This window comes from Oncorhynchus nerka, unplaced genomic scaffold (assembly GCF_034236695.1).
Source record: "Oncorhynchus nerka isolate Pitt River unplaced genomic scaffold, Oner_Uvic_2.0 unplaced_scaffold_982, whole genome shotgun sequence".
In the NCBI taxonomy this organism is placed as follows: Eukaryota; Metazoa; Chordata; class Actinopteri; order Salmoniformes; family Salmonidae; genus Oncorhynchus; species Oncorhynchus nerka.
The window spans coordinates 176,310-198,541 of record NW_027040311.1 but is presented as its reverse complement, the minus strand read 5'-3'; the positions used below and the strand labels follow the sequence as shown (position 1 = coordinate 198,541).

The window sequence follows — 22,232 nt, the reverse complement described above, 5'->3', positions numbered from 1 at the left end:
AACCACATGAACCTAAACACAACCACAATAACCTAAACACAACCACAAGAACCTAAACACAACCACATGAACCTAAACACAACCACAAGAACCTAAACACAACCACATGAACCTAAACACAAACACAACCACATGAACCTAAACACAACCACAATAACCTAAACACAACCACATGAACCTAAACACAACCACAAGAACCTAAACACAACCACATGAACCTAAACACAACCACAATAACCTAAACACAACCACAATAACCTAAACACAACCACAAGAACCTAAACACAACCACAATAACCTAAACACAACCACAATAACCTAAACACAACCACAAGAACCTAAACACAACCACAATAACCTAAACACAACCACAATAACCTAAACACAACCACAAGAACCTAAACACAACCACATGAACCTAAACACAACCACAATAACCTAAACACAACCACAATAACCTAAACACAACCACAAGAACCTAAACACAACCACAATAACCTAAACACAACCAAAACAGATCCCCCAATGTGTATCAATGCTTTCACTTCGCATACAGCATCTAGATGTTCAAAATATCTGAAGAACTATGAACGTCCAACTGCCTGTGTGTTTTAGTGATTTCACTCCACAGAGCAGACCCGGCTAGGATAAACTGACTAAATGGGTAGTTGAAATGAGCCGGGGGGAACTATTTTTGGGGGGTTTCGTGCAAATGAAATTATATTGAAAAGAAGGTCGACGACATCCGATCCTCGTTTGCTAAGTCAAACGACACCGCTGGTTCTGCTCACACTGCCCTACCCTGTGCTCTGACCTCTTTCTCCCCTCTCTCTCCAGATGAAATCTCGCGTCTTGTGACGGCCGGCCGCCCAACAACCTGCCCGCTTGACCCTATTCCCTCCTCTCTTCTCCAGACCATTTCCGGAGACCTTCTCCCTTACCTCACCTCGCTCATCAACTCATCCCTGACCGCTGGCTACGTCCCTTCTGTCTTCAAGAGAGCGAGAGTTGCACCCCTTCTGAAAAAACCTACACTCGATCCCTCCGATGTCAACAACTACAGACCAGTATCCCTTCTTTCTTTTCTCTCCAAAACTCTTGAACGTGCCGTCCTTGGCCAGCTCTCCCGCTATCTCTCTCAGAATGACCTTCTTGATCCAAATCAGTCAGGTTTCAAGACTAGTCATTCAACTGAGACTGCTCTTCTCTGTATCACGGAGGCCCTCCGCACTGCTAAAGCTAACTCTCTCTCCTCTGCTCTCATCCTTCTAGACCTATCGGCTGCCTTCGATACTGTGAACCATCAGATCCTCCTCTCCACCCTCTCCGAGTTGGGCATCTCCGGGCGCGGCCCACGCTTGGATTGTCCCTACCTGACAGGTCGCTCCTACCAGGTGGCGTGGCGAGAATCTGTCTCCTCACCACGCGCTCTCACCACTGGCGTCCCCCAGGGCTCTGTTCTAGGCCCTCTCCTATTCTCGCTATACACCAAGTCACTTGGCTCTGTCATAACCTCACATGGTCTCTCCTATCATTGCTATGCAGACGACACACAATTAATCTTCTCCTTTCCCCCTTCTGATGACCAGGTGGCGAATCGCATCTCTGCATGTCTGGCAGACATATCAGTGTGGATGACGGATCACCACCTCAAGCTGAACCTCGGCAAGACGGAGCTGCTCTTCCTCCCGGGGAAGGACTGCCCGTTCCATGATCTCGCCATCACGGTTGACAACTCCATTGTGTCCTCATCCCAGAGCGCTAAGAACCTTGGCGTGATCCTGGACAACACCCTGTCGTTCTCAACTAACATCAAGGCGGTGGCCCGTTCTTGTAGGTTCATGCTCTACAACATCCGCAGAGTACGACCCTGCCTCACACAGGAAGCAGCGCAGGTCCTAATCCAGGCACTTGTCATCTCCCGTCTGGATTACTGCAACTCGCTGTTGGCTGGGCTCCCTGCCTGTGCCATTAAACCCCTACAACTCATCCAGAACGCCGCAGCCCGTCTGGTGTTCAACCTTCCCAAGTTCTCTCACGTCACCCCGCTCCTCCGCTCTCTCCACTGGCTTCCAGTTGAAGCTCGCATCCGCTACAAGACCATGGTGCTTGCCTACGGAGCTGTGAGGGGAACGGCACCTCAGTACCTCCAGGCTCTGATCAGGCCCTACACCCAAACAAGGGCACTGCGTTCATCCACCTCTGGCCTGCTCGCCTCCCTACCACTGAGGAAGTACAGTTCCCGCTCAGCCCAGTCAAAACTGTTCGCTGCTCTGGCCCCCCAATGGTGGAACAAACTCCCTCACGACGCCAGGACAGCGGAGTCAATCACCACCTTCCGGAGACACCTGAAACCCCACCTCTTTCAGGAATACCTAGGATAGGATAAAGTAATCCTTCTCACCCCCCTTAAAAGATTTAGATGCACTATTGTAAAGTGGCTGTTCCACTGGATGTCTTAAGGTGAACGCACCAATTTGTAAGTCGCTCTGGATAAGAGCGTCTGCTAAATGACTTAAATGTAAATGTAATATTAAATTCTGCTTTACATCACGCTCTACCACAAAAAAAAACACATAACATTGAAATGCAGAGACTCTGAGATCACTGGGTGCTTTTGAAGTGACAGGTTGCTGTGATATCTGTATTTGTGTAAAACAGGTTCCTTCGAGTCGCCGTAAGGACACAGGTTCCTTCGAGCCGCCGTAAGGACACAGGTTCCTTCGAGCCGCCGTAAGGACACAGGTTCCTTCGAGCCGCCGTAAGGACACAGATTCAGCAGGAGACAGGCAGGAAGAGGTGCAAATGAGGATTTATTTACAGAGCGCTGGTGTATCAAGGAAGAAGGTGACATTTACAAATATATATACAAAGATCCGACTTCAAAATGTCAGCATTAAATAGAAAAAGCCTCTCATCAGGTATAACCTGTCTGAACCAATAAAGCATAGCTGGGGTGTACCAGGCTCAGATACAGCCTCCCCTTAGTTACCCAACAGCTGGGGTGTACCAGGCTCAGATACAGCCTCCCCTTAGTTACCCAACAGCTGGGGTGTACCAGGCTCAGATACAGCCTCCCCTTAGTTACCCAACAGCTGGGGTGTACCATGCTCAGAAACAGCCTCCCCTTAGTTACCCAACAGCTGGGGTGTACCAGGCTCAGATACAGCCTCCCCTTAGTTACCCAACAGCTGGGGTGTACCAGGCTCAGATACAGCCTCCCATTAGTTACCCAACAGCTGGGGTGTACCAGGCTCAGATACAGCCTCCCCTTAGTTACCCAACAGCTGGGGTGTACCAGGTTCAGATACAGCCTCCCCTTAGTTACCCAACAGCTGGGGTGTACCAGGCTCAGATACAGCCTCCCCTTAGTTACCCAACAGCTGGGGTGTACCAGGCTCAGATACAGCCCCCCTTAGTTACCCAACAGCTTATTCTGGTCTCTACACCCCTCCCCTTATTCTAGTCTCTACACCCCTCCCCTTATTCTGGTATCTACACCCCTCCCCTTATTCTGGTATCTACACCCCTCCCCTTATTCTGGTCTCTACACCTCTCCCCTTATTCTGGTCTCTACACCCCTCCCCTTATTCTGGTCTCTACACCCCTCCCCTTATTCTGGTCTCTACACCCTCCCCTTATTCTGGTCTCTACACCCCTCCCCTTATTCTGGTCTCTACACCCTCCCCTTATTCTGGTCTCTACACCCCTCCCCTTATTCTGGTCTCTACACCCCTCCCTTATTCTAGTCTCTACACCCCTCCCCTTATTCTGGTCTCTACACCCCTCCCCTTATTCTAGTCTCTACACCCCTCCTTATTCTGGTCTCTACACCCTCCCCTTATTCTAGTCTCTACACCCCTCCCCTTATTCTAGTCTCTACACCCCTCCCCTTATTCTAGTCTCTACACCCCTCCCCTTATGCTGGTCTCTACACCCCTCCCCTTATTCTAGTCTCTACACCCTCCCCTTATTCTGGTCTCTACACCCCTCCCCCTCCCCTTATCCTGGTCTCTAGATGTTTAATGATGCTTGAGACACGACATGCAGAGTGTGGAAATCTATCATCAAGACAAAGGGTGGCTACTACTGCTATATATTTGGATTTGTTTAACACTTTTTTGGTTACTAAATGATTCCATATGTGTTATTTTATAGTGTTGATGTCTTCACTATTATTCTACAATGTAGAAAATAGTAATAGTAAAAATAAAGTAAATAATAAAGTAAAAATAAAGTAATAGTAAAAATACAGAAAAACCCTGGAATGAGTAGGTATGTCCAAACTTTTGACTGGTACTGTACTGTCACACACACACACACACATCTTTCCAAGCTTTCTTTGCAATCCACACGCTCAACAAAACAAACATTATCGTGAGTTTTCTTGCCTCTCAGAAGGGATGTTAATATAATACAAGCAGTAGGACAACCCACAAGGATTCAGACAATTATTACCCCTCTCTCTCCCTGTCTCTCTCCCACCCACTCTCTCTCTCTCTCTCTCTCTGTTTCTCTCTCTCTCTCTCTCTGTCTCTCTCTGTCTCTCTCTCTGTCCCTCTCTCTCTCTCTCTCTCTCTGTCCCCCTCCCCACTCTCTTTGTCTCTCTCTCCTCTCTCTCTCTGTCTCTCTCCCCCTCTCTCTCTCTGTCTCTCTCCCTTTTCCCCTCTACCCCTCTCTCTACCCCCTCTCTCTCTCCCTCCCTCTCTCTCCCTTTTCCCCCTCTTCCCCTCTCCCTCTCTCCTACACTATTACTTATCCTCCTTGTATCCTCTTCCATCCTCTCTCCCTCTCTCCCTCTACCCCTCTATCTCTTCCCCTCTTCCCCTCTCCCTTTTCCCCATCACCATTCATCCAAGCAACAATCCCCCAGTAACCATACCTCCCCTGTCTCCCCTATATATCTATATGCTCCTGTCCTCCCTGTATTTCCTACACATATCATTCCCTTGTCTTCTCCTGCCTGTTCCTGCCCATGCTAAGAGCTATCTGATGAAAAATTAATGGGCTCACATTATTGATGCAGCCTGGAGATTGTTTCATTCATGGTGATAAAACACCACCTTCCATCCCTCTACCTCTTCTCTCCTCCATCCCTCTACCCCCATCTCTCTATCGCTCCTCTCCTCCATTCCTCTACCCCCCATCTCTCTACCTCTCTCTCCTCCATCCCTCTACCCCCATCTCTCTATCGCTCCTCTCCTCCATTCCTCTACCCCCATCTCTCAGTCCTCTCCTCCATCTCTCTACCTCTCCTCTCCTCCATCCCTTTATCCCTCCATCTCTCTACCTCTCCTCCTCTCTTCTCCTCCACATCTCATTCTTCCTTCATAACTCATTCGTCTCTTCCAACTCCTCCCCTCCATCCTCACATCAACCTGCCTACCAGGAGGGAGAGAGAGGTACTGATGAGACTGGCTGTGTGGGAATGTTACACGTTTTCTCATCACACACACAACCACTAGCATAACCTGGCCACATCATCGCGTCATTGCGCACGCTTCAGTGTCTGTCTCTCTCTCTCTCTGTGTGTGTGTGTGTGTGTGTAGTTTATGGGTGTAGTTTATGGGTGTATATTAGGGATTAATAGCTTGCAATCTGGTGGTTCTTAATCATTCTGTTTTTATCATGCCTGGGTCGCTCAGAGAGAAAACGTAAATTGTCTGTTGGGACATACCGTAAAGCTCTGTGTATAGGCTGTTTGTTGGGACATACTGTAAATCTCTGTGTATAGGCACACACCTGTTTGTTGGGACATACCGTAAATATCTGTGTATAGGCACACACCTGTTTGTTGGGACATACCGTAAATCTCTGTGTATAGGCTCACACCTGTATGTTCATTTCATGTTAAGTCTAATCTATCATACAAACACATTTCAAAAGACAACTCCCATTTCTGCCTTGAGAATCGATTTGCTTCACCATGAAAGTGTGAAAGAGTTTTATTAATAAAATCCGTAGCTTCAACTCAAGGGGTCGTTATCTACATTCAGCCAACTGTCAACTCAAGGGGTTGTTATCTACATTCAGCCAACTGTCAACTCAAGGGGTTGTTATCAGTATTCAGCCAACTGTCAACTCAAGGGGTTGTTATCTATATTCAGCCAACTGTCAACTCAAGGGGCTGTTATCTATATTCAGCCAACTGTCAACTCAAGGGGTTGTTATCTATATTCAGCCAACTGTCAACTCAAGGGGCTGTTATCTATATTCAGCCAACTGTCAACTCAAGGGGTTGTTTTCTATATTCAGCCAACTGTCAACTCAAGGGGCTGTTATCTATATTCAGCCAACTGTCAACTCAAGGGGTTGTTATCTATATTCAGCCAACTGTCAACTCAAGGGGTTGTTATCTATATTCAGCCAACTGTCAACTCAAGGGGTTGTTTTCTATATTCAGCCAACTGTCAACTCAAGGGGTTGTTATCTACATTCAGCCAACTGTCAACTCAAGGGGTTGTTATCTACATTCAGCCAACTGTCAACTCAAGGGGTTGTTATCTATATTCAGCCAACTGTCAACTCAATGGGTTGTTATCTATATTCAGCCAACTGTCAACTCAAGGGGCTGTTATCTACATTCAGCCAACTGTCAACTCAAGGGGTTGTTATCTATATTCAGCCAACTGTCAACTCAAGGGTTTGTTATCTACATTCAGCCAACTGTCAACTCAAGGGGCTGTTATCTATATTCAGCCAACTGTCAACTCAAGGGGCTGTTATCTATATTCAGCCAACTGTCAACTCAAGGGGTTGTTATCTACATTCAGCCAACTGTCAACTCAAGGGGCTGTTATCTATATTCAGCCAACTGTCAACTCAAGGGGTTGTTATCTATATTCAGCCAACTGTCAACTAAATGGGTTGTTATCTATATTCAGCCAACTGTCAACTCAAGGGGTTGTTATCAGTATTCAGCCAACTGTCAACTCAAGGGGCTGTTATCTACATTCAGCCAACTGTCAACTCAAGGGGTTGTTATCTACATTCAGCCAACTGTCAACTCAAGGGGTTGTTATCTACATTCAGCCAACTGTCAACTCAAGGGGCTGTTATCTATATTCAGCCAACTGTCAACTCAAGGGGCTGTTATCTACATTCAGCCAACTGTCAACTCAAGGGGTTGTTATCTACATTCAGCCAACTGTCAACTCAAGGGGTTGTTATCTACATTCAGCCAACTGTCAACTCAAGGGGCTGTTATCTATATTCAGCCAACTGTCAACTCAAGGGGCTGTTATCTACATTCAGCCAACTGTCAACTCAAGACCTTGCTTTTTCTCCAGAGGAAAGTCTCTCAGGCTGAAGGATTCTGCTTCCTTAGACTTCCCTGAGTCCAGTGGTACGTTCACACACACACACACACACACACACACACACACACACACACACACACACACACACACACACACACACACAGCGAGCAGCGAGCACAGCGAGTAAGACTGTGACACGGTGACAGGAAGACATAACTATCACTTCCAGGTCGGAGCACGGCAAAGTCACCGCCACCGGAATCTTCAGGATTACCCAGAGGCCTTCTGAACGGAACCCGCGTGACGTCTGATTGTCAGAACGTTGTGGGGACGTCGGAGGCCCACGCTGGGTAATAGGCCAGCTCACTCTCTCATACTCTCCTTCCTGGGTGGTTCCCTCTGACATTTAGTGGACTGATCAAAATAGACTGAAGTCCGGGGAAGGATTTAAAAAGAACATCGATCAGCCTTCTACTTTCTGCCTCTTTTAAATCCCTCTTTGTTTTGCTCTTCTTACCAAGCGGTTTTTAAAGTCAGCGTTCTGTAAAGTACAAAGAAACATCAAAGCCCAGCAGACGACCAGCAGGTGAATCTTTTTCATTGACAATGTTTCACATCACAGATCTTTCTCTGCGTCTGAAAAGGCTTTTATGTACACCGCTTTTAGTCAGATCTGTTGGCTGAGATCTGGCTGTGTTCTGGCTGTGTTCTGGCTGTGTTCTGGCTGTGTTTTGTAAGAGCTGGGATCTGGCTGTGTTCTGGCAGTGTTCTGGCAGTGTTCTGGCTGTGTTCTGGCTGTGTTTTGTAAGAGCTGGGATCTGGCTGTGTTCTGGCAGTATTTTGGCTGTGTTCTGGCTGTGTTCTGGCTGTGTTCTGGCAGTGTTCTGGCAGTGTTCTGGCAGTGTTCTGGCAGTGTTCTGGATGTGTTCTGGCTGTGTTCTGGCTGTGTTCTGGCAGTGTTCTGGCAGTGTTCTGGATGTGTTCGGGCTGTGTTTTGTAAGAGCTGAGATCTGGCTGTGTTTGTAAGAGCTGGGATCTGGCTGTGTTCTGGCTGTGTTTTGTAAGAGCTGGGATCTGGCTGTGTTCTGGCTGTGTTCTGGCAGTGTTCTGGCTGTGTTCTGGCTGTGTTCTGGCTGTGTTTTGGTAGTGTTCGGGCTGTGTTCTGGCTGTGTTCTGGCTGTGTTTTGTAAGACCTGGGATCTGGCTGTGTTCTGGCTGTGTTTTGTAAGAGCTGGGATCTGGCTGTGTTCTGGCTGTGTTTTGGCTGTGCTTTGTAAGAGCTGTGTTCTGGCTGGCAGGCAGGACTTCTATTGGAAGACACCTGGTGTCCACCCACAACCCTGACAGTGTCCTGACAACACCATATAAATGTATATGCATCTAGAAGACAAGCTTCTTGAGGACACACACACACACACACACACACACACACACACACACTCCATGACGTACCCATGATGGAGACGTCATACTCGATGAGTAGCGTAGCCTCCTGTCCACACTGTTTGAGGATGGACATGGCCTCTGCATGGGATGTCCCGTGAAGACGGATCCCATCGATACTCAGGAGCCTGTCCCCTGGCTTCACCGTACCCTCCCTGAGGAGAGAGGAGAGGAAGGGAGGGAGGGGAGGAGAGGGGAGGGAGAGAGGGGGAGAGAGAGGGAGGGAGGGAAGGAGGGAGGGGAGGGAAGGGAAGGGGAGGGAGGGGAGGAGAGGGGGAGGGAAGGAGGGAGGGGAGGAGAGGGGGAGGGAAGGAAGGAGGGAGGGAGGGGGAGGAGAGGGGGAGGCAAGGAGGAGGGGGATGAAAGGGGAGGGGAGGGGAGGGGAAGGAGGGATAGAGGGAGAGAGAGGCAGGGGAGAGAGAGGCAGGGGACAGAGGGAGGGAAAGGAGAGGGGGGAGGGAGGGAAGGAAGGAGGAGAGAGGGAGGGAAGGAGAGAGAGAAAGAGAGAGAGGGGAGGGAAGGAGAGAGAAAGAGAGAGAAAGAGAGAGAGGGGAGAGAGGGAGGGAGGGAGGGAGGGAAGGAGAGAGAGGGGGAGAGAGAGGGAAAGAAAGAGCGATGGAGGGAAGGAAGGAAGGAGAGAGAGAGGAGGAGGGGGGGATAGAGAAGATGTCAGTCAGTGAGCTGTGAATTCTCCACTATGACAGAAAATATAAATTGCTATATTTGGTTTCCACAGGTGAGCTAAACGCTAACAGCTAACCGTCCAGCATGATGTGACACAGGAAATGAATCTCCACGCTGCCTTTGATCAGGTTTCACCAGAAACAACCTGTGACAACCGCTAGAATGGAATCCTGTCCTCCTCACTGGAAGTGTGAACACTGAAGCTACATCCTGATTATCCACACTTCTCCTGGTGGATGCTAACACGATGCTAACACCAAGGCAACGCTTTTAAACGCTGGATGGGGAGTGTGCTGCTGGATGGGGAGTGTGCTGCTGGATGGGGAGTGTGCTGCTGGATGGGGAGTGCTGCTGGATGGGGAGTGTGCTGCTGGATAGGGAGTGTGCTGCTGGATGGGGAGTGTGCTGCTGGATGGGGAGTGTGCTGCTGGATGGGAGTGTGCTGCTGGATAGGGAGTGTGCTGCTGGATGGGGAGTGTGCTGCTGGATGGGGAGTGTGCTGCTGGATGGGGAGTGTGCTGCTGGATGGGGAGTGTGCTGCTGGATGGGGAGTGTGCTGCCTGAACATTTCAGCAGGCAGGAGGACAATCGGGACATGGCATTAGAAAGACTTCCTTGACTGATCCTTCACCACAGTCCATTAATAGACTGTTTATAGGGAGGGAGACAGAGCGAGAGAGAGAGAGACACAGAGAGAGAGAGAGAGAGAGAGAGAGAGAGAGAGAGAGCAAGAGACAGAGCGAGAGAGAGACACAGGGAGAGAGAGACACAGAGAGAGAGAGAGAGAGAGAGCGAGAGAGAGACAGAGCAAGAGACAGAGAGAGAGAGAGACACAGAGAGAGAGAGAGAGAGAGAGAGAGAGAGAGCGAGAGAAAGAGACAGAGAGAGCGAGAGAGAGAGAGCAAGAGGGAAAGGGAGAGACAGACAGATATAGAGAGACAGACAGATACAGAGAGACAGACAGATACAGAGAGACAGGGAGGAGAGGAAGAGACAGACAGATATAGAGAGACAGACAGATATAGAGAGACAGGGAGGAGAGGAAGAGACAGACAACAGTGGCTGGTTGGTTTCCATCCTGGTCCCTGAGGCTACAGTATAGCCACGCCTGAGGGCCTGTTGGTTCCGCCCCTGCACTTAAACACTTCATTTGGATCATTACGTCTTAATGGCAAGGACACCTCTCCTCTCCTCCTCCCCTTCTCTCCTCTCCTCTCCTCTCCTCTCCTCTCCCCTCCTCTCCCCTCCCCTCCTCTCCTCTCCCCCCCTCTCCTCTCCTCTCCCCCTCTCCTCTTCTCCTCTCTTCTCCTCTCCTCCTCTCCTCTCCCTCCTCTCCCCCTCTCCTCTTCTCCCTCTCCTCTCCTCTCCCCTCCTCTCCCTCCTCCTCTCCCCTCTCCTCTCCCTCTCCCTCTCCTCTCCTCTCCCTCTCCCCTCCTCTCCTCTCCTCTCCTCTCCTCTCCTCTCCTCTCTCCTCCTCTCCTCTCCTCTCCTCCTCCTCTCCCCCCTCCTCTCCTCTCCTCTCCCCTCCTCTCCTCTCCTCTCCCCTCCCCTCCTCCTCTCCTCTCTCCTCCTCTCCTCTCCTCTCCCAGCTTTTCTCTGTCTTACAATGAGGGCAAAAAACAACATTTGAGAGGGTACGCAAAGGGGTACGGGACAATAACACGTTTGGGGACCACTGCTCTACACCTTAACCTTGAACTCTGCTGATGTTTCAAACAAGGTCAAGGTAATGTCACAATGAATGGATACAAGTCAGATCTTTGAACTATCTGTGATCTGCTACTCATGTCTAGAATCTGATACACTAGAACTATCTGTGATCTGCTACTCATGTCTAGACTCTGATACACCAGAACTATCTGTGATCTGTTACTCATGTCTAGACTCTGATACACCAGAACTATCTGTGATCTGCTACTCATGTCTAGACTCTGATACAGCAGAATTATCTGTGATCTGTTACTCATGTCTAGACTCTGATACACCAGACCTATCTGTGATCTGTTTCTCATGTCTAGACTCTGATACAGCAGAATTATCTGTGATCTGTTTCTCATGTCTAGACTCTGATACACCAGAACTATCTGTGATCTGCTACTCATGTCTAGACTCTGATACACCAGAACTATCTGTGATCTGCTACTCATGTCTAGACTCTGATACACCAGAACTATCTGTGATCTGCTACTCATGTCTAGACTCTGATACACCAGAACTATCTGTGATCTGTTACTCATGTCTAGACTCTGATACACCAGACCTATCTGTGATCTGTTTCTCATGTCTAGACTCTGATACACCAGCACTATCTGTGATCTGCTACTCATGTCTAGACTCTGATACACCAGAACTATCTGTGATCTGCTAGTCATGTCTAGACTCTGATACACCAGCACTATCTGTGATCTGCTAGTCATGTCTAGACTCTGATACACCAGCACTATCTGTGATCTGCTACTCATGTCTAGTCAGTGATACAACATCTCACCTGTCAGCAGGTCCACCTGGCCTGATGGTCGTTATGACAACGGGGCGGGATTTGTTCCTGTCCTCGTGGGCTCCTCCTAAACAAACCAACAGACAGTTATCACACAAACAGGTGGGTACTGTAACCAAGGATACATATAATTGATTTGTGCTATAAGAGATCACTGAAAAACCAAGGTAATACTGTAGTACCTGATCACAAAGGAAAACAGTTTAAATAAAACCTCTACACAGGAAACACAGTAGCAATACATTGGCTTTCACTGCAGGAAGGACTTATTGATTTAGAAACAGAAAGGGCAATTGAATAAAGTCATTTTAGCCAGTAATTAGTATTTCATTTTAGCCAGTAATCAGTAATTCCAAAGCAGAACATGAACCCACAGTTTGAACACGACATCATCCATTCACGTTCCTCTCTCTCCGAGGAGATAAAGATTAAACATCATCCATTCACATTCCAACCTAAGAGGAGATAAAGATTAAACATCATCCATTCACGTTCCTCTCTCAGAGGAGATAAAGATTAAACATCATCCATTCACGTTCCTCTCTCTCCGAGGAGATAAAGATTAAACATCATCCATTCACGTTCCTCTCTCCGAGGAGATAAAGATTAAACATCATCCATTCACGTTCCTCTCTCTCCGAGGAGATAAAGATTAAACATCATCCATTCACGTTCCTCTCTCTCCGAGGAGATAAAGATTAAACATCATCCATTCACGTTCCTCTCTCCGAGGAGATAAAGATTAAACATCATCCATTCACGTACCTCTCTCCGGGGAGATTAAACATCCTCCATTCACGTTCCTCTCTCCGAGGAGATAAAGATTAAACATCATCCATTCACGTTCCTCTCTCTCCGAGGAGATAAAGATTAAACATCATCCATTCACGTACCTCTCTCCGGGGAGATTAAACATCATCCATTCACGTTCCTCTCTCCGAGGAGATAAAGATGAAACATCATCCATTCACATTCCTCTCTCCGAGGAGATAAATATTAAACATCATCCATTCACATTCCTCTCTCTCCGAGGAGATAAAGATTAAACATCATCCATTTACGTTCCTCTCTCCGGGGAGATTAAACATCATCCATTCACGTTCCTCTCTCCGAGGAGATTAAACATCATCCATTTACGTTCCTCTCTCCGGGGAGATTAAACATCATCCATTCACGTTCCTCAGAGGAGCCTCTTCAATGAGATAAAGATTAAACATCATCCATTTACGTTCCTCTCTTCGGGGAGATTAAACATCATCCATTCACGTTCCTCAGAGGAGCCTCTTCAATGAGATAAAGATTAAACACAACAACAAAAACACACTTGTTGAATTGATGACGGAGAGTAATGAGCTGTGGCAACACCTCTGTAGCGTCGACCTTCAAGTTAACTTCCCCCTCTTCAGAGACCGAGGATAACTCACCAAGGGAGCATCACAAATGGAACCCTGTTCCCTACATAGTGCACTACTTTAGACCAGAGCTCAATGACACCCTATTCCTTATATAGTGCACTACTTTAGACCAGAGCTCAATGACACCCTATTCCTTATATAGTGCACTACTTTAGACCAGAGCTCAATGACACCCTATTCCTTATATAGTGCACTACTTTAGACCAGAGCTCAATGACACCCTATTCCTTATATAGTGCACTACTTTAGACCAGAGCTCAATGACACCCTATTCCTTATATAGTGCACTACTTTAGACCAGAGCTCAATGACACCCTATTCCTTATATAGTGCACTATTTAGACCAGAGCTCAATGACACCCTATTCCCTACATAGTGCACTACTTTTGACCAGAGCCCTATGAAACCTAAAATTAGCAGTGCAGGGAATAGGGTGCTATTTAGATCGCATTTCTAAAAGTTTGTTCCTATTCGTTTTAATGAAGCTTCATTCCAACTGGGTAAATAGAGTCAACTAGAAGGTCATATTCTGTAGTCATATTCAGATCACTTTCCTTTCCTCCGTACCCCAGTCAAACGGCTTCACACACACACACACACACACACACACACACACACACACACACACACACACGTACCTCGAATGACAAAGCCGAACGTATTTCCTTCTTTGTGCAGAGTCACCTCAACGCTTTTGAACATCAGCCCAGAGCCTTGAACAGCTGAGGAGAGAAGAGCAAACACTATATGACCATATCACTACCTCCACAGTTACATCATTACACAGTCTAGGAGAGGAGACATCATTACACAGTCTGGGAGAGGAGACATCATTACACAGTCTAGGAGAGGAGACATCATTACACAGTCTGGGAGAGGAGACATCATTACACAGTCTGGGAGAGGAGACATCATTACACAGTCTGGGAGAGGAGACATCATTACACAGTCTGTCTGGGAGAGGAGACATCATTACACAGTCTAGGAGAGGAGACATCATTACACAGTCTGGGAGAGGAGACATCATTACACAGTCTGGGAGAGGAGAGGAGACATCATTACACAGTCTGGGAGAGGTGACATCATTACACAGTCTGGGAGAGGAGACATCATTACACAGTCTAGGAGAGGAGACATCATTACACAGTCTGGGAGAGGAGACATCATTACACAGTCTAGGAGAGGAGAGGAGACATCATTACACAGTCTAGGAGAGGAGACATCATTACACAGTCTAGGAGAGGAGAGGAGACATCATTACACAGTCTAGGAGAGGAGACATCATTACACAGTCTGGGAGAGGAGACATCATTACACAGTCTGGGAGAGGAGAGGAGACATCATTACACAGTCTGTCTGGGAGAGGAGACATCATTACACAGTCTGTCTGGGAGAGGAGACATCATTACACAGTCTGGGAGAGGAGACATCATTACACAGTCTGGGAGAGGAGAGGAGACATCATTACACAGTCTGGGAGAGGTGACATCATTACACAGTCTGGGAGAGGAGACATCATTACACAGTCTGGGAGAGGAGACATCACTACACAGTCTGGGAGAGGAGACATCATTACACAGTCTGGGGAGGGAGACATCATTACACAGTCTGGGGAGAGGAGACATCATTACACAGTCTGGGAGAGGAGACATCATTACACAGTCTGGGAGAGGAGACATCATTACACAGTCTGGGAGAGGAGACATCATTACACAGTCTGGGAGAGGAGACATCACTACACAGTCTGGGAGAGGAGAGGAGACATCATTACACAGTCTGTCTGGGAGAGGAGACATCATTACACAGTCTGGGAGAGGAGACATCATTACACAGTCTGGGAGAGGAGACATCATTACACAGTCTGGGAGAGGAGACATCATTACACAGTCTAGGAGAGGAGACATCATTACACAGTCTGGGAGAGGAGACATCATTACACAGTCTGGGAGAGGAGACATCATTACACAGTCTGGGAGAGGAGACATCATTACACAGTCTGGGAGAGGAGACATCACTACACAGTCTGGGAGAGGAGAGGAGACATCATTACACAGTCTGTCTGGGAGAGGAGACATCATTACACAGTCTGGGAGAGGAGACATCATTACACAGTCTGGGAGAGGAGACATCATTACACAGTCTGGGAGAGGAGACATCATTACACAGTCTAGGAGAGGAGAGGATACATCATTACACAGTCTAGGAGAGGAGAGGAGACATCATTACACAGTCTAGGAGAGGAGAGGAGACATCATTACACAGTCTGGGAGAGGAGACATCATTACACAGTCTAGGAGAGGAGACATCATTACACAGTCTGGGAGAGGAGACATCATTACACAGTCTGGGAGAGGAGACATCATTACACAGTCTGAGAGAGGAGACATCATTACACAGTCTGGGAGAGGAGACATCATTACACAGTCTGGGAGAGGAGACATCATTACACAGTCTGGGAGAGGAGACATCATTACACAGTCTGGGAGAGGAGACATCATTACACAGTCAACAGGAGAGGAGACATCATTACACAGTCTGGGAGAGGAGACATCATTACACAGTCTGGGAGAGGAGACATCATTACACAGTCTGAGAGAGGAGACATCATTACACAGTCTGGGAGAGGAGACATCATTACACAGTCTGGGAGAGGAGACATCATTACACAGTCTGTCTGGGAGAGGAGACATCATTACACAGCCTGGGAGAGGAGACATCATTACACAGTCTGTCTAGGAGAGGAGACATCATTACACAGTCTGGGAGAGGAGACATCATTACACAGTCTGGGAGAGGAGACATCATTACACAGTCTGGGAGAGGAGACATCATTACACAGTCTGGGAGAGGAGACATCATTACACAGTCTGTCTGGGAGAGGAGACATCATTACACAGTCTGGGAGAGGAGACATCATTACACAGTCTGGGAGAGGAGAGGAGACATCATTACACAGTCTGGGAGAGGAGACATCATTACACAGTCTGGGAGAGGAGACATCATTACACAGTCTAGGAGAGGAGACATCATTACACAGTCTGGGAGAGGAGAGGAGACATCATGACACAGTCTGGGAGAGGAGACATCATTACACAGTCTGTCTGGGAGAGGAGACATCATTACACAGTCTGGGAGAGGAGACATCATTACACAGTCTGTCTGGGAGAGGAGACATCATTACACAGTCTGGGAGAGGAGACATCATTACACAGTCTGGGAGAGGAGACATCATTACACAGTCTGGGAGAGGAGACATCATTACACAGCCTGTCTGGGAGAGGAGACATCATTACACAGTCTGGGAGAGGAGACATCATTACACAGTCTGGGAGAGGAGACATCATTACACAGTCTGGGAGAGGAGACATCATTACACAGCCTGTCTGGGAGAGGAGACATCATTACACAGTCTGGGAGAGGAGACATCATTACACAGTCTGTCTGGGAGAGGAGACATCATTACACAGTCTGGGAGAGGAGACATCATTACACAGTCTGGGAGAGGAGACATCATTACACAGTCTGGGAGAGGAGACATCATTACACAGTCTGAGAGAGGAGACATCATTACACAGTCTGGGAGAGGAGACATCATTACACAGTCTGGGAGAGGAGACATCATTACACAGTCTGTCTGGGAGAGGAGACATCATTACACAGTCTGGGAGAGGAGACATCATTACACAGTCTGGGAGAGGAGACATCATTACACAGTCTGGGAGAGGAGAGGAGACATCATTACACAGTCTGTCTGGGAGAGGAGACATCATTACACAGTCTGGGAGAGGAGACATCATTACACAGTCTGGGAGAGGAGACATCATTACACAGTCTGTCTGGGAGAGGAGACATCATTACACAGTCTAGGAGAGGAGACATCATTACACAGTCTGGGAGAGGAGACATCATTACACAGTCTGTCTGGGAGAGGAGACATCATTACACAGTCTGGGAGAGGAGAGGAGACATCATTACACAGTCTGGGAGAGGAGAGGAGACATCATTACACAGTCTAGGAGAGGAGAGGAGACATCATTACACAGTCTGGGAGAGGAGAGGAGACATCATTACACAGTCTAGGAGAGGAGAGGAGACATTATTACACAGTCTAGGAGAGGAGAGGAGACATCATTACACAGTCTGGGAGAGGAGAGGAGACATCATTACACAGTCTAGGAGAGGAGAGGAGACATCATTACACAGTCTGGGAGAGGAGAGGAGACATCATTACACAGTCTGGGAGAGGAGAGGAGACATCATTACACAGTCTAGGAGAGGAGAGGAGACATTATTACACAGTCTGTCTGAATGTAAAGCTCTGCATCAGACCAGGGAGAGGAGACATGAAAGGAAAAGACACCGAGGTGAGATGTGTTTTGGTAAAGGTGGCTTTGAACTCCGTGTAAAACAGCTCTGGAAAGGTACAAAGGAATTGCGGGGCCTCAGGACTCTGACTTCAGACGGAAGATCCAGTTTCATCTAGTATACATCCAGCTTGACTCTATACTCATCCAATTCTATTGATTAGTATCTATCTATTGAACCAATCAGATCAACAGGACTAATGTTTCTATTGAACCAATCAGATCAACATAATTTATCTATTGAACCAATTAGATCAACAGGACTAATGTATCTATTGAACCAATCAGATCAACAGGACTAATGTTTCTATTGAACCAATCAGATCAACAGGACTAATGTATCTATTGAACCAATCAGATCAACAGGACTAATGTGTCTATTGAACCAATCAGATCAACAGGACAACTCTATCTATTGAACCAATCAGATCAACAGGACTAATGTATCTATTGAACCAATCAGATCAACAGGACTAATGTATCTATTGAACCAATCAGATCAACAGGACTAATGTATCTATTGAACCAATCAGATCAACAGGACTAATGTATCTATTGAACCAATCAGATCAACATGACTAATGTATCTATTGAACCAATCAGATCAACAGGACTAATGTATCTATTGAACCAATCAGATCAACAGGACTAATGTATCTATTGAACCAATCAGATCAACAGGACTAATGTGTCTATTGAACCAATCAGATCAACAGGACTAATGTATCTATTGAACCAATCAGATCAACAGGACTAATGTATATATTGAACCAATCAGATCAACAGGACTAATGTGTCTATTGAACCAATCAGATCAACAGGACAACTCTATCTATTGAACCAATCAGATCAACAGGACTAATGTATCTATTGAACCAATCAGATCAACAGGACTAATGTATCTATTGAACCAATCAGATCAACAGGACTAATGTATCTATTGAACCAATCAGATCAACAGGACTAATGTATCTATTGAACCAATCAGATCAACATGACTAATGTATCTATTGAACCAATCAGATCAACAGGACTAATGTATCTATTGAACCAATCAGATCAACAGGACTAATGTATCTATTGAACCAATCAGATCAACAGGACTAATGTATCTATTGAACCAATCAGATCAACAGGACTAATGTATCTATTGAACCAATCAGATCAACACAATGTATCACTGACTATGAAGGACTGTATCATTTATTGGTCCTAAAACAATAGAACTCACAGACAGGTGGCAGCTCGAATTCCACCTCTAGAACCACACGTTCTCCGACGTTCTTCAGCAGGCTGATGATCTCGTCGTGACGGAACTTGGTCAGATTGATCCCGTTTACAGACTTGATGTAGTCGCCCACGTTGAGCTGGTCACTCCTACACAGAGAGAGATGGATGGTGTGATAGAGGAGGGGAGGAAGACAGAGAGAGGGGATGGGATTGAGACAATCAGAACAGAAGTAGAGAGAAACACAGAAGGAGAAAGATATGGAGACGAGGAGATGGGAGAAACACAGAAAGAGAAAGATATGGAAACGAGGAGAAACACAGAAAGAGAAAGATATGGAGACGAGGAGATGGGAGAAACACAGAAGGAGAAAGATATGGAGACGAGGAGAAACACAGAAAGAGAAAGATATGGAAACGAGGAGAAACACAGAAAGAGAAAGATATGGAGACGAGGAGATGAGAGAAACACAGAGAGAGAAAGATATGGAAACGAGGAGAAACACAGAAAGAGAAAGATATGGAGACGAGGAGATGGGAGAAACACAGAAAGAGAAAGATATGGAGACGAGGAGATGGGAGAAACACAGAAAGAGAAAGATATGGAAACGAGGAGAAACACAGAAAGAGAAAGATATGGAGACGAGGAGATGGGAGAAACACAGAAAGAGAGTGTGTGACAGAAGCACCAGATCATCAGCAAACAGTAGACATTTGACTTCAGAGTCTAGTAGTGTGAGGCCAGGTGCTGCGGACTGTTCTAGTGCCCTCGCCAATTCATTGATATTTATGTTGAAGAGGGTGGGGCTTAAGCTGCATCCTTGTCTCACCCCACGGCCCTGTGGGAAGAAATGTGCGTGTTTTTTGCCAATTTTAACGGCACACTTTGCTTGTGTAAATTATTTTTTTAAATGTTGTATGTTTTTCTCCCAACACCACTTTCCATCAATTTGTAAAAATGACAGGCCAAGTGGTGCTCTGTCTCTTTGTCTCTCTCTCTCTCTCTGTCTCTCAATTCAATTCAATTCAAGGGGCTTTATTGTCTCTCTCTGTCTCTCTCTCTATTTCTCTCTCTGGTAAAATAGGTTACTGTCTCTCTCTCTCTCTCTCTCTCTGTGGTAAAATAGGTTACTGTCTCTCTCTGTGGTAAAATAGGTTACTGTCTCTCTCTCTGTGGTAAAATAGGTTACTGTCTCTCTCTCTCTCTCTCTGTGGTAAAATAGGTTACTGTCTCTCTCTCTCTCTCTCTGTGGTAAAATAGGTTACTGTCTCTCTCTCTCTGTGGTAAAATAGGTTACTGTCTCTCTCTGTGGTAAAATAGGTTACTGTCTCCCTCTCTCTCTCTCCCTCCTTCCATCCCTCTCTCTCTCTCTCTCCCTGTCTCTCCCCCTACCATCCCTACATCCTCTCTCTCTCTCTCTCTCCTCCCTTCCATCCCTACATCCCTCTCTCCCTCCCTCCCATCCCTACTCTCTCTCTCTCTCTCTCTCTCTCTCCCTCCCTTCCATCCCTACATCCCCTCTCTCTCCCATCCCTACATCTCTCTCTCTCTATCTCTCTCTCCCTCCCTCCCATCCCTACATCTCTCTCTCTCTCTCTCTCTCTCTCTCTCTCTCTCTCTCTCTCTCTCTCTCTATCAGTGTGATGGAGAGGAGCAGTTGTCAGAGCGTGTAAAAGGAGGAATCAGATGTGACCCGTGAGTTCAATGAACCAGTCAGCAGCTGACAGGAGGGAGGAGAGTGGTGTTTTAAACAGCATCCATTTATATAGCTAACACACACACACAAACACACACACACACACACACACACACACTGAACACACATACACACACACACACACACACACACACACACACACACACACACATGGTTTATCTCTCTCTCACATGGTTTATCTCTCTCTCTCTCTCCCTCTCTCTCTCCTCTCTGTCTCTCTCTCTCTGTCTCTCTGTCTCTCTCTCTTTCTGTCTGTCTCTCTCTCCCTCGTGTCTCTCTCTCTCTTTCTGTCTGTCTCTCTCTCCCTCTTGTCTCTCTCTCTCCTCTCTGTCTCTCTCTCTGTCTCTCTCTCTCTCCTCTCTGTCTCTCTCTCTCTGTCTCTCTCTCTCCTCTCTGTCTCTCTCTCTTTATGTCTGTCTCTCTCTCCCTCTTGTCTCTCTCCCTCCTCTGTGTGGTGTGTGGTGAGGCAGGTCTGAATCTGTTTGTGGTGAGGCAGCTCTGAATCTGTGTGTGGTGAGGCAGCTCTGAATCTGTGTGTGGTGAGGCAGCTCTGAATCTGTGTATCTGTGTGTGGTGAGGCAGCTCTGAATCTGTGTGTGGTGAGGCAGCTCTGAATCTGTGTGTGGTGAGGCAGGTCTGAATCTGTTTGTGGTGAGGCAGCTCTGAATCTGTGTATCTGTGTGTGGTGAGGCAGCTCTGAATCTGTGTGTGGTGAGGCAGGTCTGAATCTGTGTATCTGTGTGTGGTGAGGGAGGTCTGAATCTGTGTTTCTGTGTGTGGTGAGGCAGCTGTGTTTCTGTGTGTGGTGAGGCAGCTGTAGGTGAAGGTGCGTGTGTGTGTGTGTGTGTAGCATATGAAGGTGTGTTTGTGTGTGTGTGTGTGCGTGCGTGCGTGCGTGTGTGTGTGCTCCGTGTGATGCTGGACATGTGTGTGTTACCTAGCAGCGATGCCTCCCTGGCGCAGGTTGGACACCCGAGGTTTTCCATCCTTGTCTACGCCCCCAGACACAGTGAGGCCGAGTGTGGTTCCCTCTTTCTTCATTAACTCTACAACACTGGAGCCCTTAAACTCATCTGAGAGAGGAGAGGAGGAAGAGGGGAGGAAGAGGGACAGGCGATGAGAGAGGTGCGGAGACAGAACAGGCCCCAACATGATGCAGAACATGAGATCCTTCCTCCTGTCCTCTCCTCCTCCTCTGAAAAGGACTGTCAACACGCTGTCTTCAACTCCTTATCAGGAAGGAAGCAGCGGCTAGATGAACGGTTGAATGGTTTCTCTCTCTCCCTGTCTCTCTCTCTCTCTCTGTCTCTCTCAACCTGTCTCTCTCTCCCAGTCTCTCTCTCTCTCTCTCTCTCTCTCTCTCTCTCTCTCTCTCTCTCAGTGTCTCTCACCCTGTCTCTCTCTCTCTCTCTCCCTCTCTCCCTGTGTCTCTCTCTCTCCCTGTGTCTCTCTCTCTCAGTGTCTCTCTCTCTCTCTCAGTGTCTCTCTCTCTCTCTCAGTGTCTCTCTCAGGTCTCTCCCCGTCTCTCCCCTGTCTCTCAGAGGACTCTCTCTCTCTCTCTCTCTCTCTCTCAGTGTCTCTCACCCTGTCTCTCTCTCTCTCTCTCCCTCTCTCCCTGTGTGTGG

At 47.3% G+C, this 22,232-nt stretch overlaps 1 protein-coding gene across 1 annotated transcript in view; it reads right to left on the bottom strand.

The window, feature by feature from the left end:
* Window positions 1-22,232, bottom strand: part of LOC135570323 (glutamate receptor-interacting protein 1-like) — a 71,568-nt gene that overhangs the window by 4,356 nt on the left and 44,980 nt on the right. Inside the window, exons 7-11 of the mRNA XM_065016446.1 lie at window positions 21,545-21,680; window positions 18,894-19,039; window positions 13,937-14,020; window positions 11,875-11,950; window positions 8,712-8,857 (exon numbers count right to left, since the gene is read on the bottom strand). Coding sequence (XP_064872518.1) covers window positions 8,712-8,857; window positions 11,875-11,950; window positions 13,937-14,020; window positions 18,894-19,039; window positions 21,545-21,680 — 588 coding nt within the window. The remainder of the gene's footprint in view (window positions 1-8,711; window positions 8,858-11,874; window positions 11,951-13,936; window positions 14,021-18,893; window positions 19,040-21,544; window positions 21,681-22,232) is intronic.